A 22,663-nucleotide genomic window follows, 5' to 3' on the forward strand; every position below is an offset into this window, starting at 1 on the left:
ACATTGTAAGTCAACAACACGGGTGGGCGTGGCCGGCCACGGCCGGATGGAAGCTGTGTCCAGCGCTGCTCCGGCGGCCATGTTTGTTTACATGGCACTCGGACCAGAGCGACAGCAGCACGGGACACCAGGAGGGCGTCGGAAGGCAAGTACATCTTTATTTTTTTTTTTTTTTAAGCAGCCCCCTCCTGGCCACCTTTTTGTTTTCTCCATAACTCTCGGACAACCCCTTTTTAAGGACCCATTTGTATATGAATTATGCTTATGCCTGGAATACCCCTTTTAAGGACTTCGTTATGTTGTCACTTGTGCAGCTCACCCTTTACCCTCGGACTGATCTCTACAGGGTTGATATATCAGCCACTACTTTTATTAAATTACATTTTACTCCACTTCTTCTATAATTGCAGCAATGTACTGCGGTCCTGTTGTTAATACATAGTGCCCTCTCTAGTCTTGTTCTGTAATAAGTGGTGTGTTGCCTTGTCCTGTGGGACACCCCTCCTTCCCACATCCTGCTTCTGTGAGGATCTGCAGAGGATGTTTGTGCCCCCTCCCTTTCCTCAGTGGCTGGAGAGCGGGGCTGAGCATGTCTGCAGAAGGTGAGTTTCTGTCCTCCTTGATATGTCAATTGCTGTATGTTCCTAGAGATGTATGGTGCCTCTGCATGCTCCACTTCTGATGCTGATACCAGTCCTTCTCTTTAGAGAGTCCTGTTCAGTACGAAGTGATGCCCATAAGCACAGGCTGCTGAGTAAGCGGCCAAGTAACAGAATAACAGTCAACAGTGAATCATGCCAATTCCCATATATAACATGGTCTAGCATGCCGGGTGTCCTCAATTGTATATACATGTGTAATGGTATAAGTGTATAGCATTGTATCTAACCTTTTGTGACCTTGATGTATTGTGTGATATAGACGAGACTTTAGCTCTTGAGAAGGCAGAGAGTTTGGCACGAGGGGCAGCTCTGAAATGGGCCTCTGGCATTTTCAGTCGTCCTGATCAACTGGCACACTTAGGCCAGTACCGGAGGCGGGAGTCACAGCGTAATAATTCCATACAGTCCCGGCTGAAGGTAGGTGGTGACATCACAAATTTTTTTTTTTTATGGGGGGGGGGGGGGGAGGTCCTGTTGCAGTGCATCTGAAATGTTTTTTTATACTAAAACCACGAAGTTTCTAATTCCTTAATAACTTACATTTGGATTATGTAGAATAAAAAGAAATTTGAGATCATGAAGCTTAGGCTTAGTTCATACCTCTGTTTGTAGGTCTTGTGAGACCTTTAGTTAATAGCTTTGCCAAAAACATTTAAATAGTTACACCTTTTATCAACGCCAGAAAACGCCCCCCTTGTATGGAGAAGGCTCAGCTTTGAACCCTCCCTTAACACCTTGCGTTATACACTTTAACTGTGCTATTATGGTGCATTATCACTGACTTTAGTAATTTTGTGATATCATTAAACTCATTAACGTTTATTCTCTATATACACCGCTCAAATAAAATTAAAGGAACACTAAAATACCACAGCCTAGATTTCAAATAATTCAATATTCCAGTAGCAGTTCTTTATTCATTATATAGTGGAATATGTTGAGTATAAAACATAAGAATGATAAGTGAAAATCAAAATGAATCTCCCATGGAAGTCTGGATTTGGAACAATATTTAAAATCAAAGTGGAATTTCAGGCAGATTCAACTTTAGTGGAAATGCTTCTTAGACACAGAAATTTGGCTCAGTAGTGTGTGTGGCTTCCACTTGCCTGTATGACCCCTGTACAACACTTGGGCATGAACCCGATGAGGTGACCAGTGCTCTCCTAAGGGATCTCCTCCCAGACCTGGATTAAAGCATCAGCCTATGATGCAACGTTGTGTTGATGGATGGAACGCAATGACCAAGATGTGCTTTTTTGGATAACTGGCAGGCCAGTCCATAGCATCAATGCCTTCATCATGCTGCAAATGCTGACACACTTAAGCCACATGAGACCTAGCTTTTTCATCCTTATGAAAAAAATCCTTGGGCCCACATTCCATGCAAAGGGTATGAGGATATAATCCTGGTACCTAATGGCAGGCTACCTCTGCGTTGCACTCCAAAGAAATACCTCCCGAAACATTACTGGCCCACTACCAAACTGGTCATACTGGAGGATATAGCAGGCAGCAGAATCTTCTCCATGGCGTCTTCAGACTGTCATGTCTGTCACATGTACTCAGTGAAGATTGAGAGTGAGTGAGATATTACCAATTATGCCTAGTTATCAATATATTTACTTGCCAGAGTCCGCAGTACCTTGTCAGTGTCATTCTACAGCTGTGAGGGTGCGTTCACACGTTGCAGTTAAAACTGCATCGCAATCAGCTTTGAGGTGGTTTTAGGTGCAGTTTTGTCAATTGAACAGGTGAAATACATGAACTGAACGAGTAAATGACACTTGCGGAGCAGATTTCCCCTTCAAAATCAAATTCCCTCATTCAGTTCATGTCTTTCACCTGTTCAATTGACAAAACTGCACCTAAAACCACCTCAAAGCTGATAGCGATGCAGTTTTAACTGCAACGTGTGAACGCACCCATAGCGGCTACGTCCATTTTAGCAGCCATGTAAGCAGGTCAGGCTGGCGCTCGTTTACTTGTCACTATGAATCCCGGGTCGTCTCAATAACCTGTAATACAGTATATGAATACATACAGCTATGTATGCTTATCTGAACCACATGGGTTTCATAGTGTCATAGCCTGAGCCCCTCCTGCTTACAACCAACTGCTGAAGCAAAATTGGTAATAGGTCCATTTTACAAACTTGATCAAAATGCTATGCTCTAGTGACATAACCCCTAAGTGTTTCCTTTAATTTTGTTGAACAGTGTCGGCAAATTTCTGAATCTTATTTACTTTTGTAAGCAATAAAGTTGAGACAATACAGGATGTTCTATTAATTGTGTCCTCATAGTCTTCACTGCAGTCATATCTGGAGGGAGTGGACCATGGCTTATCACAGCTTCGAGCAGCACTCTCAGAAGTCCGTCATGTCCAGCAGGCACTACATGAGGTGCAAGATATCTGGCGGGAAGGTGAAGGAACCCTCACCAAGCTACAGCCCATACATGAGCTGGTTATGGAGCATGTCCAGCTCTCTGTGGTTATACAAAGCCTGCCATACATCTATGCTGGTAAGTACAGCACAACAACTTTGTGGCCCAAGTTTGACTTCCAAATATGTTTTTTCTTAATAATCATAAAATGACATCTACGTATTGATGTTGCTAAATACAAGAACATTGTGACTCGTTGCCATAATATTTGTACAGTACGCCAGTTTGATTCTCTAAACTTTTGTTCACATAGTGCCAAAGCTAATTGCTGAGACTCGAGATCTTATTGAGAAGCAGCGTCTTCTAGAGGCCCATGTCAACCTCAGAGAACTGGAGAGCCTTAGAGATAAAGTTTTGTTCAGATTACAGAAGGTTGGACCGTTGGCAGATTCAACAGATAATCAAGCCAATACAGATGCAGCAGATTTAGTACAGCATTTTTTTGCTGGTGTCCAAGGTCTGAGTGAAGAGCTGAATCATACCCTGTCCTCACTGGCCAGATCAGCAATAGCGGTAGCCCGCTCTGAACCTTCTCTTTTAGTATCTGCCATTCGTATAATTGAGCGCGAAGAATTCCTGGATGCCGAAGAGTCAAAAGGTCCCATGCAGCAGTTCTGGAAGCCACCTGGACGACCCAAACACTGGAGACAACATTTCTTTCAAGATTTGGAGAAGGGAGTTTGTGCTAGAGTAATGGAGCCAGAGCTACCATTGGAAAATATCAACGCAACTGAACTTGCAAAACATTTGAAAGAACTTCAAAGTCGAGTAGTAGATGAACTTCAGTCTGTGTGTTCTCTTCTTCTACCTTGTGTCCCACCACACTATGACTTGGCTAGTGGTGTGGCTTTAATGTGTCACCATAGTATTGCTCGTCACCTTCGTGATATCCTTAGTCATGACCTACCTCATCCTGCCCTATACCATGTGCTGAACTGGATAACTACTGTTTATCCCAGGTAACATCAGGTTGGTGGTTGCAATGGTTGGGTTATTATTATATGCTGTTTGCAGTATGGTTCTGTCCACACTAGATACTTTTAGTAGTAACATTTTGTTTGAAAATATTTACTACATTTAATCTCCTTACACGAATCTGTTTATTTTTTTAACCCCAGTGAGGAGATGATGGGACACCCGTACTTCTCATCGGAGATTGATGTTTCTGAACTGGGACCGCTCATTCCCTCAGAAATGTTGGAAGAACAGCTAAGTCGTTACACGCGCACTATGCGTGTAAGCCTTTTACATCAGACTAATGTGGTTTGTAATAGTGTTGCAAATTATGAAGAGAATAGACAATGCATATATTGTCTTAGACCCCCTGAGCTGTGTATTAAAATGACATTCCATATATAACCACTACAATTCCGGGCTTTTATGTCCTGACAATAATGCATCCATCTGGAGGGGACAGTAACCAATTAGTGATGATGGGGGATATAGACTTATGATGTGTTCTTGTTTCAATTCCTCAATTGTCTATAATATGCACATCAAAGGAAACTTACCCAAATACTATCTAGCTCTTGAGATGTAGCCTCCTATACACTATAATTAACATTCTCTATGTTCCCATTTTGCCAACTTAGGGCTGAGAGTGCAGACTTACGTCTGTCCTACTCTTACAAGCCATGATAGATGGGTATTCTCATCCGAGCATTGACATTTAATTTATATTCAATTTAATACATTTCTTTAATTGGAAAAAAATTACCTGTGTAAAACTGGATTGTAGTCCTTGGACACTACCACCTCTGCTGGTGTGATTGCACATAGAAACAATTCGTTTTTGCATGTAAAATGGCCAGGAGATACGGCATGTTCCCCAGTCGTCCTAGTGGTAATGAACACTGAATCCAGATGGTCTGGCTACTGTTGTTAGAGTGCAGGGGTGGTTGTATCCAGGGACAGCTATCTTGTTTCAAAGGGTTAACATGGCTATATTTATTATCTTCACACAGGAACATTTTTTTTTTTTAATAACATCCAATTGAAGAAATGTATGTATGTGGTAGAATAATTAAAGGGGACCTATCACCAGATTTTAACCACCCTGACTAACAATTCCTGCTCATAAAGGGTTCCAAGTCCTCCCCATATCACCTAAAATTAGCTGCCAGTGGGGCACTGTAGCTTAATTACAGATGTTTTTGTTATGCAAATTAGCTTTTGTGACTCGTGTCTGGTGTTTGTGACTCCTCTCTCTCAAGCAGGCAGTGAACCACGCCTCATTATTCTGAGTGACAGCTCTGTGTCTCTTCAAATCACTGTCCTGCCTCCTTGTACTTAGGGACGGTCTGCTGATATTTAACTACAGACATATAAAGCTTTATGTACAGATGAGAAATATTGGGGCACATTTACTAAGGGTCAGTCGGACGCATTTCCGCCGGGTTTCATGAATATTTCCGATTTTCCCCGAATTGCCCCGGGTTCTTGGCGCACACAAATCGGGGGCGTGGACGTCGGACAAACCGCGAAATTTAAAATTCATCATCGCAGGTCCTTCAGCCTTCTAAGAATAGTAAACTGTATACTATGTATGTGAATACATGAAATCACAGCAGCCTCCATGGAGGATGGAGAGGAGTAGAAGTCCATGGAAGATGCTGTGACTTCATGTGGTCAGATACATGCACGGGGTACAGTTTGCTATTGTTAAGGGGCAAAAGGAACTGAGATGATGTCAGTCTAGTCACATGACATGAATGTGACCAGTAAGGAGGCATAAGGCATGGAGAGTATTAGATGGGAGGGGTCGGCTGAGCAGGACACGTCCCCCTCTGATGCCATGTAATTCTTTCATTTTTGAGACTTGTCATTTGTGACTTTTTTTTTACAAATATGACTGTCTCCATTCAAAGTTCGCCATTGCCAAGTTTTTTTGCAGTGTTCACTGAGTTATCACCTGAATACAGAAGTAAACGTTGCAGCTTTTTAAAAATGCGCACCTGTAGCTGCTTAGAACTGATTGCGACTTTTGGAAACTTTTGTATTAGAAAGTTTTAAATTTACTTAAGACCAAACACCACATTTATCAGTAAGGAGAAACTGCTAAGATACATCTGATCAGAAGAAAAGTCAAGAAAACAGAAAACTGACAGACAAAGCCACACTTATCATACATGTGCCCTATAGTTTCAAAGTAGATGAGGTAGGGAAAAAGTCCAACCTATAAATCATACAGTGTTGATCCAGAGGAAAAAAAGAAAATACTATAAGGCTTATGTAGCTCCTCTAGGCATAGAAGATGCCCCCTTGTCCTGGTCACAGGCTTGGGTATAAAAAGATCTTTTGAAAGATCCATGAACTGCCCATTCAGGTACATTTTAATGAGGCAAGTGCAGAGAAGGGTATAGAGTCTCTGCATTGCTCAAACTTGGTGTAAGCCCACACAGGTGTCTTATATGAGACATCTTATATTTGGAAGGTGGCTGGAAGCAAAGAGGCACTACACCGATTCTGTGAGGTTCCGTTGCGGTGTTGCTCAGCCTGAGCTCAAGAAGTCCACGGTACGTATATAGAAAGAAGAAGGCGGCACTCACCGGACCTGTGGAACTACTTCTTTTATTCAGAAAACGGTGCGGTACAGGGGGAACACTGGAGCCAGACGGCGACGGGCCGTTTCGCGCTTACTAGCGCATCCTCAAGCCGTTGACCGTGAGTGCCTCCTTCTTCTTTCTATATATGTACATTTTAATGAGGTGTTCCCTTCCCTTTCCTAAGCTCAATTCCCCAACTTTAGTAACTGAGAATCATCGAATTCTAGTCCCCCTATTCCCCTAAAAATCTTGATTGCTCTCCTCTGCACCCGTTCTAGTTCTTCTATGTCCTTTTTGTACATTGGCGCCCAAAATTATACACAATATTCTATGTGCAGTTTAACCAGTGATTTGTATTAGGGAAAAACTATGTGCTTCTAATGAACCTCCATGCCTCTCTTGATACATCCGTTATTTTATTTGCACTATTCATAGCTGCCTGCCTCTGATAACCAAAAATTGTATCAAACAGTTGCCGTACTTGAAGCGAGTGCAAAGTTCCTTCACTAAGATTTGATACTATCCTGTTTATTGCAATTTCTGTACTTCTAGTCCTCTTTGAACCTTAACTTTCAGTTCAGATATATGCTTTGATATTATTTTGCTTACATTTTTGTAGTCTTGATGTTTTTGCCCACAATTTTCCAGGCCTGCCTCAGCCAGTGGATACACAAGGCATTGGATGTAGAGTTCACTGACTGGTTAAGAGATCAGGAGCCAGAAAAGGACCAGGATGGATTTTATCTGTCAAGTATCCAGAACATTGTTATGCAGGTAGGATAATAGATCTAGTGTATAACGTCTAGAACATATATCTGTCCACTAAGACAATAGTACATACTGAGTTGTAGTTTCCAAAAAAAATTGAAAACCTCAATTAATATTAGTATTGAATTACCAGTGTAATATATGAGTAAAGGAATTAGACTCTTTCTGAAATGGAGTAAAAGGGAGAAATCATTTGCCACTATACATATTAGATGGTCTGCTTTTCCTGCCAAAATCTGAAATAATGTGTAATGTGTATGACAGCTGTAAAAGGCTTGTCCAATTTAAACACATTGCTGCTTGAACGCAACAAAATTTTTGATTACGGTAATTAAAAAAATCGTATTTATCAATGCTCCCACAGAATAAACGAGGTTTCATGCTGCATTGGATCCAGGCAAATGTACAATCAGCGTGAAAGGATGTTACATAGAATTACAGGCAGGTTACGTTCAAGATAGGTTCCATAAGGTTTTTTCTTAAGTTGAGACTGTATATTTTATAATTGTAGATCCAGACAAAAAAAAATTTTTTGCCCCAGTGACAATTGGAGTTTCAATTTTTTTTGCTGTTATTGAACCCAAGATTATCAATAACGCTTCATTACGGACGCCTTACAGCTGATCATTGCAGCCTGGCACTATAGTAAAGCATTCAGAGAGCTTCACCAGGGGTCACAGTGGGCAGAGGGGTCCGTCTTTAACTAGGGGTCATCTGTAAGTCGGGTGTTCTTAAGTAGGGGACCGCCTGTATATGTGAGCAGGTGAACCAAGCAGGTGTACACAGTGTGTAAGGCAGTATTGTATATATAATATTATATGTGGGTACAGGAACAATGTAGGTGTACAGTCAGCATGTAAGGTTGATTAATAGAATATTATATGTGAGCTCAGGAACTAGGCTGATGTACAATCAGCGTGTAGGAGTAGTACATGGAACATTATATGTGAGCTCAGGAATCAACCAGGGGTACAATCGGCATGAAATGGTGGTACATAGAACATTATATGTGACCTCATGATTTTTTTCATTGTACATGTACCTTGTTATTCAGTCTGAATAATGACTTTTTACTTGTGACAGATGCTGATGGAAAATGTACAACTAGCAGCCGCTCTAGGGGAGAGTCTGGAGAATCGGGTGAGAAATGCTGTGCTCTATGAAATGGAGAACTGTCTGATCTGGTGAGTTGAAGTAGCAGAGCCATGGGACTGCTGTGTGCTAGAATCTTACAAGACTCTTGTATTTTCTATAGGCTGCGGGAGGCACTGGTAAAATATGGTATCGAGCGCATGAAGGACAGGACATATCCCATCTACTACATACAATACTTGCTGGCCATCATTAACGGATGCTGTGCCTTAAGGTATAATTGTATAATTATCGCAAAAACAAACCATCCTACACCTTGCTGCATTGGAAGCCTATGTCATGATATGAAACCTTTAACCTGTACAGGCACTAGGTCGTAACTGTAAAAGTCCAGCAGGAATTCTGGCTGTAACGGGTACAGTCAGTGTTAACACCCATTGTGCCTTTTAAAACCCTTCATGTACCTGTCAATACACATGGGTGAAATGTACATAAAGGTGAGCAAGAATTGTTCTTAGATGTACAGTCACGCCCAGGCGTGGCAGAAGCGCTGCAAGCCATTACATAGCTATGACAAGGCTCCCAGTTTAGAAATTCTATAAGACTTTGTATACAGCCAATGCTGTAGAAAAACAATGTAAAAATGACAGTGGGATGTAAATTAAACTATTAAACTACTACTACTACTATTAAATTATTAAAAGATAATTACAGTAATAATTTCCATGAAGCCAAAATATATACAATGAAAAACTCCATCTTGTTCCACAAAAAAAAAAGGCACTAAATGCATGCATTAGACAAACAATCTAAACACTCTTCTCCCTTATTATTTGCAGCTCGACTATTTCACACTTGCAGCTGACAGAAACTGTAAGTCCTGTATTCAGAAAATCAAATCCCTGCTTACAGACATCACTGGACAAGACCCAGAAAAAGGCCTGTCATCTCCTCCTAGATGAGCTGCAAACAGAACTCCAGGTGATAAACCATCCAGTGCGATTACCTGTGACTGAGAAGCCTTCGTGTCCTCTGCTCAGAGGAATGGCCAGTCATGTGACAACGGGCTATATCTAACAGGAATATTAGGAATCCTGTTTTCTGGAAATATTACTAGAGATCTCAGTATTCTCAATAGTCAGTGAGTGCATATGTCCTGATACCCAGGATTTGGTATATTTAGTACTGACCCTTGTCTATGGCCAACAAACCGTACATGTTCATGTGCAGGATACCAAAGTCACTTGCCAAATATTAAAACAGGTTCTGCATGGTAACTGCACAGTGTTATTATATATAGATCATCCACCACTGATGGCAGGTAACCCTTTCACGCTCTGCGATGGATATATCTGCCACAGAACTATGAAGGGTGTATGAAGAGGGCTCACGGGCTAAGCCCTCTTCACACAGAGATGGGCTTTGCTGCATATTGCAGCAAAGACCCATCGCTGACACCCGTGGTCAGTGCTTGCACCGTCAGACCCGAGGCTGCATGATTTCTGAAGTTTCGTTACAATGAGCCAGTGGCTAATAAATCCTATGCAAAACCCCATATACTGCAATACAGTAGTATTGCAGTATATGGTAGGAACAATCAGAACATCTAGGGTTAAAGTATCCTAGAGGGTCTAAGAAATAGTGGAACATTTTTTTTTTTTTTTTTTAAGTTGCAAAAATGTAAAAAAATTTATAAAAAATTCTAATCACCCCCCAATCCCTAGAACTGATATAATACATAATATACAGTAAAAATCACAAACACATCAGGTATCGCCGCGTCTCAAAATGCCTGACCTATCAAAATATAAAAACGGTTATCACCAGCAGTGACATCCAAAACTGGAAATGGCGCCCAAATGTCCGAAACGTGACTTTTACTTTATTTTACATGACATTAAAAAAATCTAATAAAAAGTGATCAAATTGTTGCTTAGTCCTCAAAATGGTAGCAATTAATATGTTGGCTCATTTAGCAAAAAATGACGGATCACACAGCTTCATACAAAGTTTTTAGCATCGGAAGATGGCAAAAACATTTTTTTTTACTTTTTCGTACACATTCGTTTAATTTTGGAAAATGTATTAAAACGCAATAAATCCTGTATACATTTTTTCTGTTTCCCAGTACACGGCATAGAATAATAAATAACATCATGTATCGCGGTTTAAAACACTTTTTAAACTTTATAGCCGGCGCAGGGAGGTACGCGCTCGGCGCTTACCATGCGCGTGGCTCCCCTTCACTTCCTATGTAGCCACTCGCACGGTCGCGCGCATGGTAAGCGCCGAGCCCGTACCTCCCTGCGCCGGCTATAAAGTTTAAAAAGTGTTTTAAACCGCGATACAGCGGTTTAAAACACTAACAAAAATAAGCTCCGGCACCAGCTCACCCTGAGCTGGTGCTCGGTGTTTTCTTCTTAAACCTGCCATTTCATGTGGTAGGTTTCCTTTAAGGGGTTAATCCACATACAGATCAATGAAATATCATAATAGATAAAATGGATACTCATGGCCTTGCATGAAAACATCACTACAGACTGTCCCCTACTTAAGGATATCCGACTTACAGACGACCTCTAGTTAAAGATGGACCCCTCTGCCCACTGTGACCTCTGGAGAAGCTCTCTGGATGCTTTACTATAGTCCCAGATCAAGATGCAATGATCAGCTGTAAGTGTCTGTAATGAAGAGTTATTGATAATGGTACCATTACAGCAAAAAAATTGAAACTCGGATTGTCACTGGGGCAAAAAAAATGTTTCTCTGGAACTACAATTATAAAATATAGTTTCGACTTGCATACAAATTCAACTTAAGAACAAACCTATGGAACCTATCTTGTACGTAACCCGGGGACCGCCTGTACTTGAAAAAGAAAACCAGAAGAGTATGAATTGAATAGAATTTGCTACAACGTTCAGCAGTTCATGAGGCTTACAGATATGTACCTTCTTTTCCAGCCTCTATTCGGAGACATTCCTTCCCGACCCTGGCTAACAGGCTCTGATAATGTACGTGTCATATGTGACAAGATGGAAGACTTCAGCCAATACTTGTGCAAGGCCAGAGCCCCAGCGTGTCAGGTGAGAAACACCTCTTCCTCCTTCCTTTGACATTTGTGTGAGCCAAGTGGCCACCCTGCTATTAGAGTCACATCACCACTAGGGTCCAGTTGTTGTATTCTTCTCTGATTATGCTCATACAAGAATTTATAGGTTCTTCTGGGTCACATTTGACAAGAAAATTGCAGTATGAAGCTCTGTTCTTTCCATCATCTTTACAGAAACCACATGGAATTAGTTATATGGAGTATCTAGTGATAGCTTTGATTATAGATGTCATAATGTGAATATGAACAGAGGAGTAAAGGGGTATTCTTGGAATATGAACGTCTGATACAAAAACCCATAATGCTATAAATAAATGAATGTAACATTTCATTGGGCCACATTTACTAAGAATGTGGGAAACTTCACTAAAATTGCTCTACCTGTGTATAATGCTGGGTGCGATTCTTTAAGAACGTGCTCCAGAAATCATGAATCTGCAGACACTTCTTAAATACCTGTTTAAGCAGTTTACACCTACAAGATAATGCAAAATCCGTCAAAAAATTGGGAAATATGGGCCAATGTCATTAATCACAAAAGGGGCGCTTAAATAGTTTGATTTTATGATTTACAAAATGTTATCACCAAGATGACCGCCACTGGAAACTACAAGTCCCATGATTTTTGAGTTTTAAGTAACTCCTCCTCTCTTTTATGCTCTACTTCCAGTGATAGCTTAACAGACTTTCTTGCTCTGTTACCATAGTCATGATGTGTGTAACTGCACATTACCTTGCTAAGATGGCATCTACTGGATGCACTGCAACCAACAGACTACAGTCAAACATAGTAATGATCACATGACCTGCCCAGGCAGGTGCAGGACATGTGATGTGGACATATGACCAGCCTCCATCTACTCTCCTCTCAACAGACTGATTAAAGGGCCAGTAGCATTTTAATTCTTCATTACAGTGTTTGTCAGCAACACTTTTAAACAACTAATTACATATTAGCTTGTATTGTCAGGGCGCATTTGTATATATGAATTATGCTTCTTCCTGGAATACCCCTTTAAATAAGGGAAAGGACAAACCTGGAACAGTAGAGAGAACATCTCTTTGAACTTGTTTGTAAGTCAATTGGGTGAGAACAAGATCCCTGTAATCATGAAAGTATGATACATACAGGTTGGGTTTCTGGCCCAAGAAAAGGTTTGGAATAAAAAACGCCACATTTACCCAAATATTTAAAGTCTTATTTCTAGAAACATAGGACATGTGATTGTCTGATGACCAAAAACATTTACCCATTCTATAAATTAACCACTTGCTGTCCCTTTGTGACCTAAATTCCAAGCCACCCAGTGACTGTGGAGTAGTGGCTTCTCAGGAGAAGTGTAAAATAAAAATGTTATGACTCTTGGAAAGAATAAAAAATGTGTATCTTGGTGCAGAGTTTCTAAACAAACATAGGAGACAAAAATGTGAAAACCATCCCAAACCAGAAGCGTAAGCATGTCACGCAGAAACGCTTGTGGCACATTCTTGTTGCATTTGAAAATGCAGAATCATGTGACAAAGATTGCATGTGCAGTGTACATGGCTCTGCATTAAAAATAAAGCCATGTATAACCATCCAACAAAGGCTAGAAGGAGAGTGTTATGGCCGTAATGGAGACATTTTTTGTTGTATACACTCGGATGCTTGTAAGTGTTGTCTACCCTGCAGAGCTTGATGTCCCCCTGACAGTGTCTTAGCAGCATATAATATGCTCTGATCCTGTACTGACCTACAACCTGCTCTGTTTTCAGTATCTGTTGACACAGACTGAGAGGATGTTGGCCATCGAATATGTTCGGGCTTTTATGCACAGCAAGTTTGTTTGCCGAAACCCTGGGGAGAGGCAGCAAATGGCTCACAGGATGGCCCTGGATGCAGAGGAGCTAAGTACAGGGCTACGTACTATGGTAAAGTGAATATAATGTAATGTGTAAATAAAAATAAGCATGAATGCGATGTTGTGGAGCGGGGTCCAAGGGCAGATTCCATCAAAATGGAAGATGGGTGGTGCACAATCCAGTAGTCTCAATCCAGCTTAGTAGAGTACAAAGACACGGCACACACAACAATTGCTTCCACTTTTTTCTTTTTTTTTATTCAAGTAACATATAACATTCGGCCTTCACCAAAAAAAAAAACCTTAAAGGGGTTTGCCCATGAAAGAAAATTCTCAAATTTCATTCCCCTAGTGATGTTTACACAATAAATATTATTTTTACCTATTTTCTTTACAATTTTACTCAGTTTTATTGTTGTTTTAGCTTCTATCACACCCTGAGCTGCTCAGTGTAAAATGTCTAAACAGACACTTCATGATCCCTCTAGTGCTATAAGATGGTGTGTGCTGAGAATGTGGTCAGATTATCAGGATTTAGGTTTATATACACTTTCATTTACCTTCTGAACATTCACTAGTATCTGACGCATAGAAAGAAAAATGAGACAGATTAGAGATGAGAGATCCATGAGATACATATAACACACAATGACATTCTCAACTCTGCTATCTCAGCCATAATATACACTGTCAGCTCTACTGTGCCTCCATCCCCTGATTACTCGGCGCAGCACATGGGACAGATGTTCTGATTATTGTGACGTTCCCCATATTCCAGTGCACGGACTGTTCTGCATCTGGTCCGCGCGCTGGTTGAGGGGACCCGCGGAACTTGTGACTAGCCGGGCCCCCGTTCCGCCAACCCTCTGTCCCCTATCAGATAATTGGATCAACCAGTATCAAGCCGTGCCGGACCCCTCCTGCCTCCATCACCAGGCCGACGCAGGCACATTTAATGACGCGTCTGCCTGCGCCAGGTCTGCTGAGGTCTATGACCTGGCATATGACCCCGCAGACACGTCATCAGACGTCGCCTGCGCTGAATTCTCAGAGAAGAGAGCGCGAAGAAGGGGGAATAAGTTAAGCATTTTTTTTTTCTTAACTTTCTCATATTGGGACCTTATATTGGGAGTCTTCTGAGGGGGAAAGGAAATATAACTAATGGTTGCTGCTGTGGGAGGGTGGGAATATTACTAATAGCTACTGGGGGGAAACTTATTAAAGTCTACTGTGGGAGGGGGAATATAATTAATAGGTACTGTGGGTGCCTTAAATGGCTATTGTGGGAGGTATTAGAAATAGCCACTGTGGAGGGTCTTACTGAAGGATACTCTGGTGGTGGTGGTGGGCGGGGAGGGGGTATTACTGAAGGTTCCTGTGGGGGAAGGGGTGTATTACTGAAGGCTACCGTTGGGGGCTGGAGGGTGTATTACTTATGGCCACTGGTTGGGGGGTATTACTAATGGCTACTGTGCGTGGGGGGGTGTCAACTGTGGGCCGGGGGGTATTACTGATGTCAACTGTGGGGGGTATTACTGATGTCAACTGTAGGGGTTTTTTTTGCTGATGTCAACTGTGGGAGGGGTTATTACAGATTCCTACTGTGGGAGGGGGTATTACAGATGCCTACTGTGGAAGGGGGTATTGCTGATGCCTACTGTGGAGGCGTAATTACCAATGTCTACTGTGCGGGGGGGGGGGGGGTTAATTACTGATCTCTACTGTGTTTTTTTTTTTTACTGATGTCAACTGTGGGAGGGGGTATTACTGATGTCAACTGTGGGAGAGGATAATTACTGATGTCTTCTGTGTGGGGGTAATTACTTATGTCTACTGTATGGAGGTAATTACTGATGTCTTCTGTGTGGGGGTTTTACTGATGTCAACTGTGGGAAGGGGTTATTATTGATGTCTACTGTGTGGGGGTAATTACTGATATCTTCTCTGGGTCGGGGTTTACTGTGGGGGGTATTATTGCTACATCTATAATGTATTGCATTATAAAAAACTGAAATGGGGGAGTAGAGTTCAATGTTTTTTTTGGGCATAGTGAGGGGGGCCCCTTCGGGAATTTTGCCCCAGGGCCCAGAGGACACTAGTTACGCCACTGGGTATACACCAGGCCTGATAGAGACAGGTTGGAATTATATCTGTGGAATTCTGTATTAATGTTAATAATAGTGAATTAAAGAATTTGTTATTTTGTTATCCTGAGTATATTTAAGATTCTTGTCTTTGTGGAAATACCCCTTTAAGCACCTATTAATGTACAGTATTTTAGACCATATAAACAACAATTACAAACAGATATATGAGCAAAATAAGAATGGGAAGAGTAGCAAGTCAGTTCAGGAGAAGGGGCATTATATGGTAAAATCAATGTATAATATGAACAAGGGGAGAATGAATGAAAGAGAGAAACGCTGGGAAAAGCTGAATGAGGAAAGGAGTAAGGCTATATTCACAGTGCCGTATCGGGAATGTATGTATGGCCGGCGTATACACTCACCGCCCACTTTATTAGGTACACCTGTCCAACTGCTCGTTAACACATAATTTCTAATCAGCCAATCACATGGTGGCAACTCAGTGCATTTAGGCATGTAGACATGGTCAATACAATCTCCTGCAGTTCAAACCGAGCATCAGTATGGGGAAGAAAGGTGATTTGAGTGCCTTTGAACGTGGCATGGTTGTTGGTGCCAGAAGGGCTGGTCTGAGTATTTCAGAAACTGCTGATCTACTGGGATTTTCACGCACAACCATCTCTAGGGTTTACAGAGAATGGTCCAAAAAAGAAAAAACATCCAGTGAGCGGCAGTTCTGTGGGCGGAAATGCCTTGTTGATGCCAGAGGTCAGCGGAGAATGGGCAGACTGGTTCGAGCTGATAGAAAGGCAACAGTGACTCAAATCGCCACCCGTTACAACCAAGGTAGGCAGAAGAGCATCTCTGAACGCACAGTACGTCGAACTTTGAGGCAGATGGGCTACAGCAGCAGAAGACCACACCGGGTGCCACTCCTTTCAGCTAAGAACAGGAAACTGAGGCTACAATTTGCACAAGCTCATCGAAATTGGACAGTAGAAGATTAGAAAAACATTTCCTGGTCTGATGAGTTTCGATTTCTGCTGCAACATTCTGATGGTAGGGTCAGAATTTGGCGTCAACAACATGAAAGCATGGATCCATCCTGCCTTGTATCAACGGTTCAGGCTGGTGGTGGTGGTGTCATGGTGTGGGGAATATTTTCTTGGCACTCTTTGGGCCCCTTGGTACCAATTGAGCATTGTTGCAACACCACAGCCTACCTGAGTATTGTTGCTGACCATGTCCATCCCTTTATGACCACAATGTACCCAACATCTGATGGCTACTTTCAGCAGGATAATGCGCCATGTCATAAAGCTGGAATCATCTCAGACTGGTTTCTTGAACATGACAATGAGTTCACTGTTCTCAAATGGCCTCCACAGTCACCAGATCTCAATCCAATAGAGCATCTTTGGGATGTGGTGGAACGGGAGATTCGCATCATGGATGTGCAGCCGACAAATCTGCGGCAACTGTGTGATGCCATCGTGTCAATATGGACTAAAATCTCTGAGGAATGCTTCCAGCACCTTGTTGAATCTATGCCATGAAGAATTGAGGCAGTTCTGAAGGCAAAAGGGGGTCCAACCCGTTACTAGCATGGTGTACCTAATAAAGAGGCCGGTGAGTGTATACAGTGTATATACGTCCCCCATAGACGGCAATGTGTGCACAGTGTCGTACAGGACGGTATGATGCAGCATACCGTACCGTTCTGTAGCCGGGAGAAAGATAGGACATGTCCTATCTTTCCCCCGGAATACAGCGCCGTACACCATATATCACTATGGAGAGGGGCGGGGGTGAGTGCTGCTCCTCCTCCTCTCCCCGGAGCTGACGTGTGCCTGCTGTGCTACGGTACGGCGGGCACACATTAGTGTGAATGTAGCCTAAGTCTGGAGGGACAAATGTGGGACAACAACCACAGGAAAAGGTAGATGAGGTAATTATATGAGTGTAGCAGGAGATATAGGAGAAACATACTTACAATATGTATACAGGCATAATAAGAAAGGTTAGGCAGCATGGATAGGCATAGGGGGAAATAAATATTTATATTGATGTGTCAGTCTGTCCGCACTATTGGGCTCCCACCTAGAAGTCCAGGTTGCTTACGTGATAGGACATCTGAACAGTAGTGATAGCAGCCATAGCAGCTGCTATGGGGCCCGCAGTGCCAGCATCCGACCTGCCACACTAAAGAATGTATAAGTGCACCGTTATATATACATTTTATAGCATAACATGTATATAACAGTGTACATCTTTCACAGTACACAATTTAGCTGGCAGCTTAGATGAGACATTTTCAGGGAGGGGAAAGTAGGAAGCTCTAATCTCTGCTTCCTGCTTTCTACTTCTCCCAAGTGGTCAGCAGCTACAGGGCCTGGGACATGAAGATTGCCTGGCAGTGAGTACATACATGTGTGAATCAGTGTATAAATGTATGTGTGTGTATGCTGTATGTGTGTTTATGGTGTGTGTGTGTATATACGGGCTACGGAGCGGTACGGTGCCGCGCGTGTGCTGCACCGTACAGGGCCGTGAGCCCATAGAAGTGTATCGGGGACGTATATCGGCCGTATATACGTCCCCCATACATGAGTGTGAATGTAGCCTAATACAGTATATAAATATGTGTACAGAAGCCTGTAGAAATGTTTGTGTACAAATATGTACAGTCTCTCTCCCCAGCAGTCACTTCTCACCTTCTCTCTTCTGGTGTCTATCCCTTTTCCTTTCAACATGCTGTTGTCACCCCATTACTAAAGATAGCTTACCTGGACCCATCCAGTACTACTAAATACCGACCTGTCTCAAATCTCCCTTTTATCTCCAAACTACTGGAACGCCTGGTCTTTTCTTGACTAAGCCAGTATCTCTTTGATCCCCTACAATCTGATTTCCACTCTATGCACTCTACTGAAACTGCTGATTCTAAAGACTTCAATGATTCACCACTAAATTCTAAGTTCACTATTCTCTCTTCATTCTTCTGGAACTCTTGGCAGCAATTGATGCTGTGGACCACCGATGCTTTGCTCCATTGACCTGAAGGACAATGCACTCTCTTGGTTTTCTTCCTATCATTCTGACCGTACCTTCAGTGTTTCCTTCTCTGGATCTCTCTCTTCCTCTCTCTGTTGGGGTTCCTCAGAGCTCAGTTCTAAGCCCTCTACTTTTTTTCCCCTCTACACTGCCTTCATCGGACAAACCATCAACAGATTCGGTTTTCAGTATCATCTTTATGCTGATGATATCCAGCTATACAAGTCTTCACGTAATATCGCTCCCCCCTTACTGCAGAACACCAGAGACCGTCTCTCTGATGGCTCTAACATCGTGTCCCTGTTGCTCACTTATACCAGATGCACCTTTAAAACATTTCTAGAGTCTGACCATTTCTTACAATTTGAAACCAATAAAACACTAATTGTTGCTCTGATTCACTGTCGTCTTGACTACTATAACTCCCTATTATCGCTCTTCCACCTACTAAACTGTCTCCTCTACAATGCATTCTTTTTTTTCAACTCTTTATTTTCCATGTTTCTCAAAAAGGTATACAAAATATTTCAGCAATACTTTATGCTAGGATGTTACATAGAAAATAACAAAAAAAGGAATAACAAACAAGATAAACATTCACTTGGATACTTTTTAAGAAGTTACATAAGTAAGGCATGGAACGAGAAGTGCATATATCACAGTAATAATAATGGTCGGGAAGCCACTTTAAATGTTTGATGTCAAGGGAGCTGCCTTACAAGGTAGCCGAAAGAGGCGGTTTTCCTTATCCAGATCCCTAGTGGAGCATCCATGGAAATAAGACTCCACATGCCTACACGGTGGCCTTAATTGGCAGTCTCCGTAAGGAGAACTCTTACTTTACGACCCTAGTCACCAGCTTCTCACCCAGCCAAACCAGTTCTCTACACTGTACTGAGGTCAAAACAGTGCTGTCTACAGTTGGGAGTCTGTTCCTTCTGGGATATACTGGTTTGGTTTTAATCCTGCATCATGTCATAAGGCTTCTTGTAGGTCATGCTTGATGTCAAGGGAGCTGCCTTACATGGTAGCTAAAAGAGGCGTGGTTGTCCTTATCCCATCCAGGAAACTTTGTATATTTCCCAGAATCCCTTTAGTGGAGCATCCAGGCTATAAGACTCCAGATGCCTACACAGTGGCCTCAATTGGCAGTCACCGTAAGGAGAACCCTTACTTAATGTATTTTAGCAGATATAGGTCTAGTTGCAATGGGTTTAATATGTTAACATGTTAATGTAGCATATGTATGAGCTAAATTAAGTCTATAAATGCTAGAAGAATTAAATGTAGGGCAGAGTGTTGGTAATTTACATATTTAAATAAAAATGTTTAACATAACATAGATTTGTGGAGTGCATGATTATCGGCGCTGTATAAATTAGAGCTAGAAAAATATTGGTTTATTATAACGCATAAATGAGTCAGACAAGAGCAAAGTTTACTACATACAAATATTTCCCCTTGGTATTGTTTTTATGTCGATACAACAGGACTAAATTTACAAAATAAATGCAATAACAAAATCATGGTTAACCGTTTAGAATCTGCACTGTGTTGGTATTAATAGTATTTTCTGCCATCGGTTGTAGGGTCTGGAGGAATCCTTACTCTGCGTTCCACTCATTCACTCCCTCCAAGAACTATTTGCCCTGATAGACCCGTCACTGCTTAGCCTAGAGGTGTCTGGACTAATGACAGCATTCCCTGATATCAGGTAACTGGGAAGATTTGAGACAATTCAGCACACTGAGGAACTGACATTGTTGACAGGAAAAGTAATGGTGTTTTTTTTGTCTTCACAGCGATGATCATGTGCTGGCACTGCTTGAGCTACGGGGTGATTTAACCAGGGATCTACGTCATGCAGTCCTCAGCACTATGCACCGCCAGGCTCTGACTCTTCCAGATGACTACCGGCCCATATTTATAAGCATACCGGTCCCTGCCCGGGCACCTCCGTTCTGCCTTCACCCAAGCTCATGTGCCTGAGATTGGAATATCACAAATCAAGTCACATTCTTAGTTAGACACTCAACTGAGGACTACTAGAAAGTGCTTAATGGCGATGGGAATTCTAGTTGAAGCTCCCTGGCATATCTACCTGGCCCTCTTTAGTCAAAATGTCTATCTTGACAATCTGAAAAGTCTGTCAGTTTTCTCCTGAAGATGAGGACAATATCTTTTACACCATTTAAACTGCCACTGCAGCCCTGGAAATGTGTCACTGGTTACGTAAACATAATGCACTGAAGAATCGCGTTGGAACGCACAGTCAACTATTTAAATATGCGCACAAAAATTAAGAAAGAAATAATTGCTCTACTCACCTATTGAGTTTACCTTATAGGCTGCAACAATAATGCCCACCAGAATCTTGATTCTGCATAATGCAAATACTTGAGCAGCCATGTGAAGAAAAGCTGTCGCAAGTCCTAATCATAACCCTATCTTTGCTTGGGGCTCCACAGAATAGGGCCTAAGTTACTGATTGGTGGAGTTTCAGTGCTAAGAATCCCTAAAGAACTTGAGAACAAGGATCTCTTTTCATCTCTTTGGCCCTGGTGAATAATGCCGAGCACGGTGCTTGGCTAGCTCTGTCAGCACCATAAAGATGAACGGAGCAGCCGGCTCATGCGCGACTGGCTTCTTCGATCATCTTGGGTGCAACAGGGGTACAACAGACCCCTATTCTCGAGATTCATGGTGGTCCCATCATTGAGACCCCTACGATCAGCAAGCTAGGCCCTTTAAGTATGTATCTTTTAGATGTATTGTTGTGGGATGGGGCCCACATTGGCTGCTGAGCCAAGGGGGTCTCATCCTAAATGAAGTGCTCCATACTGCTGAGACCCTGAATATTGCGATTCCCTCCACTAACACCCGCAATCGCTGCTGTCACGGATCGTAGGTGTTAACCATTTAAATTCCCTCAGCAAAGTCTTGCACTAGAAGCATTCTGTTATAGATCAGTAGAAAAATCTCTATATACTGTAGTGCTGTAGTATTCTAGCATATGTTAGGAATGATCAGAAATACAGGAATGATCTAAAAATAGGATTAATACGGCTAACTAAAATAAAAATAAACAAATAAATAAATTTTTACAAAAAGTGATCAAAAGGCCGTACAGGCTCCAGTTGGGAGTGAAAAATGGAAACACTTAAAAGGGCTATTAAGAGGTTTATTACACCAGCCATTGCAAGGGCTTGTAATTCATGGGCATGAGATGTGTAGGAGGGTCAAAGGCCTGATAAAAGCTGGGCCGTTCCAGGTAACAGATGCAAGCAAAGAATAGGTCAAGTTTTTATTCCTTTATATTTAAAGCAAAAAAGAATTGACATTTCGGACAAGCAACATTCTTACAGCACCTTAGTTTATTACATATTTTTGCTTTTAAATGATGGAATAAAATCATTTATCTGGTCACGCTGGTGGATCATGTTTGTATCATGTAATAACGGCAGATTGGCAACATTAAAAGAGGTGCTTTTTTTTAACGTGTGCTTTACAGCATGGAGAAATAGTGAGTAGAGAACTTTATTCTGCTGTATTTTCATAATAAAGGCAACTTGTTATGACTGTATGTTGAGGCATGTTTCTTTTAATAAGATTACCTCTGATGGTAGTTCTACTGCTCTCTCGCTTCTTTTGTGGCATGTCTAATACTTTATTTACTAAGATTTGATATCTGATGCGATCTACAGTAACATGGGTTACAGCTGGCTTGCAGTGATGTTTCCTGGCCAAACATGAATCAAATTAAAGAGGGTTGGCCAACTTGACATGGAAACACCATTATCCACATGACTAAACGTGATGCACTATGTTAAAAACTGTTCTTTGAGGTTCTGCTTAAAAGTTAGACATTCTGTCAATAATCTTAATTGGTGGCACTATAGCACTGTATATATTGGAATTCTTTATGTGGAATCTCAATTTATAAAGGGTGAATATATGATATTATTTAGTATCAATATATAATATAATTTTGTGCCAAATTATATATTCAGAACAAACATAAAATGTACAGGTGAAAATGTCAGGGCAGTTAGTTT

At 41.7% G+C, this 22,663-nt stretch overlaps 1 protein-coding gene across 1 annotated transcript; it reads left to right on the forward strand.

Annotated features, from left to right (window-relative positions):
- The first annotated feature begins 514 nt into the window (after nucleotides 1–514).
- Nucleotides 515–22,191, forward strand: EXOC3L1 (exocyst complex component 3 like 1). The gene is made up of 13 exons (XM_072116900.1): nucleotides 515–602; nucleotides 922–1,079; nucleotides 2,968–3,187; nucleotides 3,363–4,068; nucleotides 4,228–4,345; nucleotides 7,303–7,428; nucleotides 8,506–8,606; nucleotides 8,678–8,788; nucleotides 9,354–9,495; nucleotides 11,478–11,600; nucleotides 13,382–13,537; nucleotides 20,198–20,322; nucleotides 20,411–22,191. Exons 1-13 carry the CDS (start codon nucleotides 590–592, stop codon nucleotides 20,595–20,597), a joined length of 2,286 nt encoding a protein of 761 aa, XP_071973001.1. The 5' UTR covers nucleotides 515–589; the 3' UTR covers nucleotides 20,598–22,191.
- The last annotated feature ends 472 nt before the right edge of the window (nucleotides 22,192–22,663 follow it).

Source organism: Engystomops pustulosus, chromosome 7 (genome assembly GCF_040894005.1).
Source record: "Engystomops pustulosus chromosome 7, aEngPut4.maternal, whole genome shotgun sequence".
In the NCBI taxonomy this organism is placed as follows: domain Eukaryota; kingdom Metazoa; phylum Chordata; class Amphibia; order Anura; family Leptodactylidae; genus Engystomops; species Engystomops pustulosus.

What these genes read in the sequence shown, in the direction of transcription:
- EXOC3L1 (XM_072116900.1), top strand. An exon ending in GTTACACGCGCACTATGCGT is followed by an intron (nt 4,346 to 7,302) that starts GTAAGCCTTTTA and finishes ACAATTTTCCAG; the next exon opens with GCCTGCCTCAGCCAGTGGAT. An exon ending in GTACAGGGCTACGTACTATG is followed by an intron (nt 13,538 to 20,197) that starts GTAAAGTGAATA and finishes CATCGGTTGTAG; the next exon opens with GGTCTGGAGGAATCCTTACT.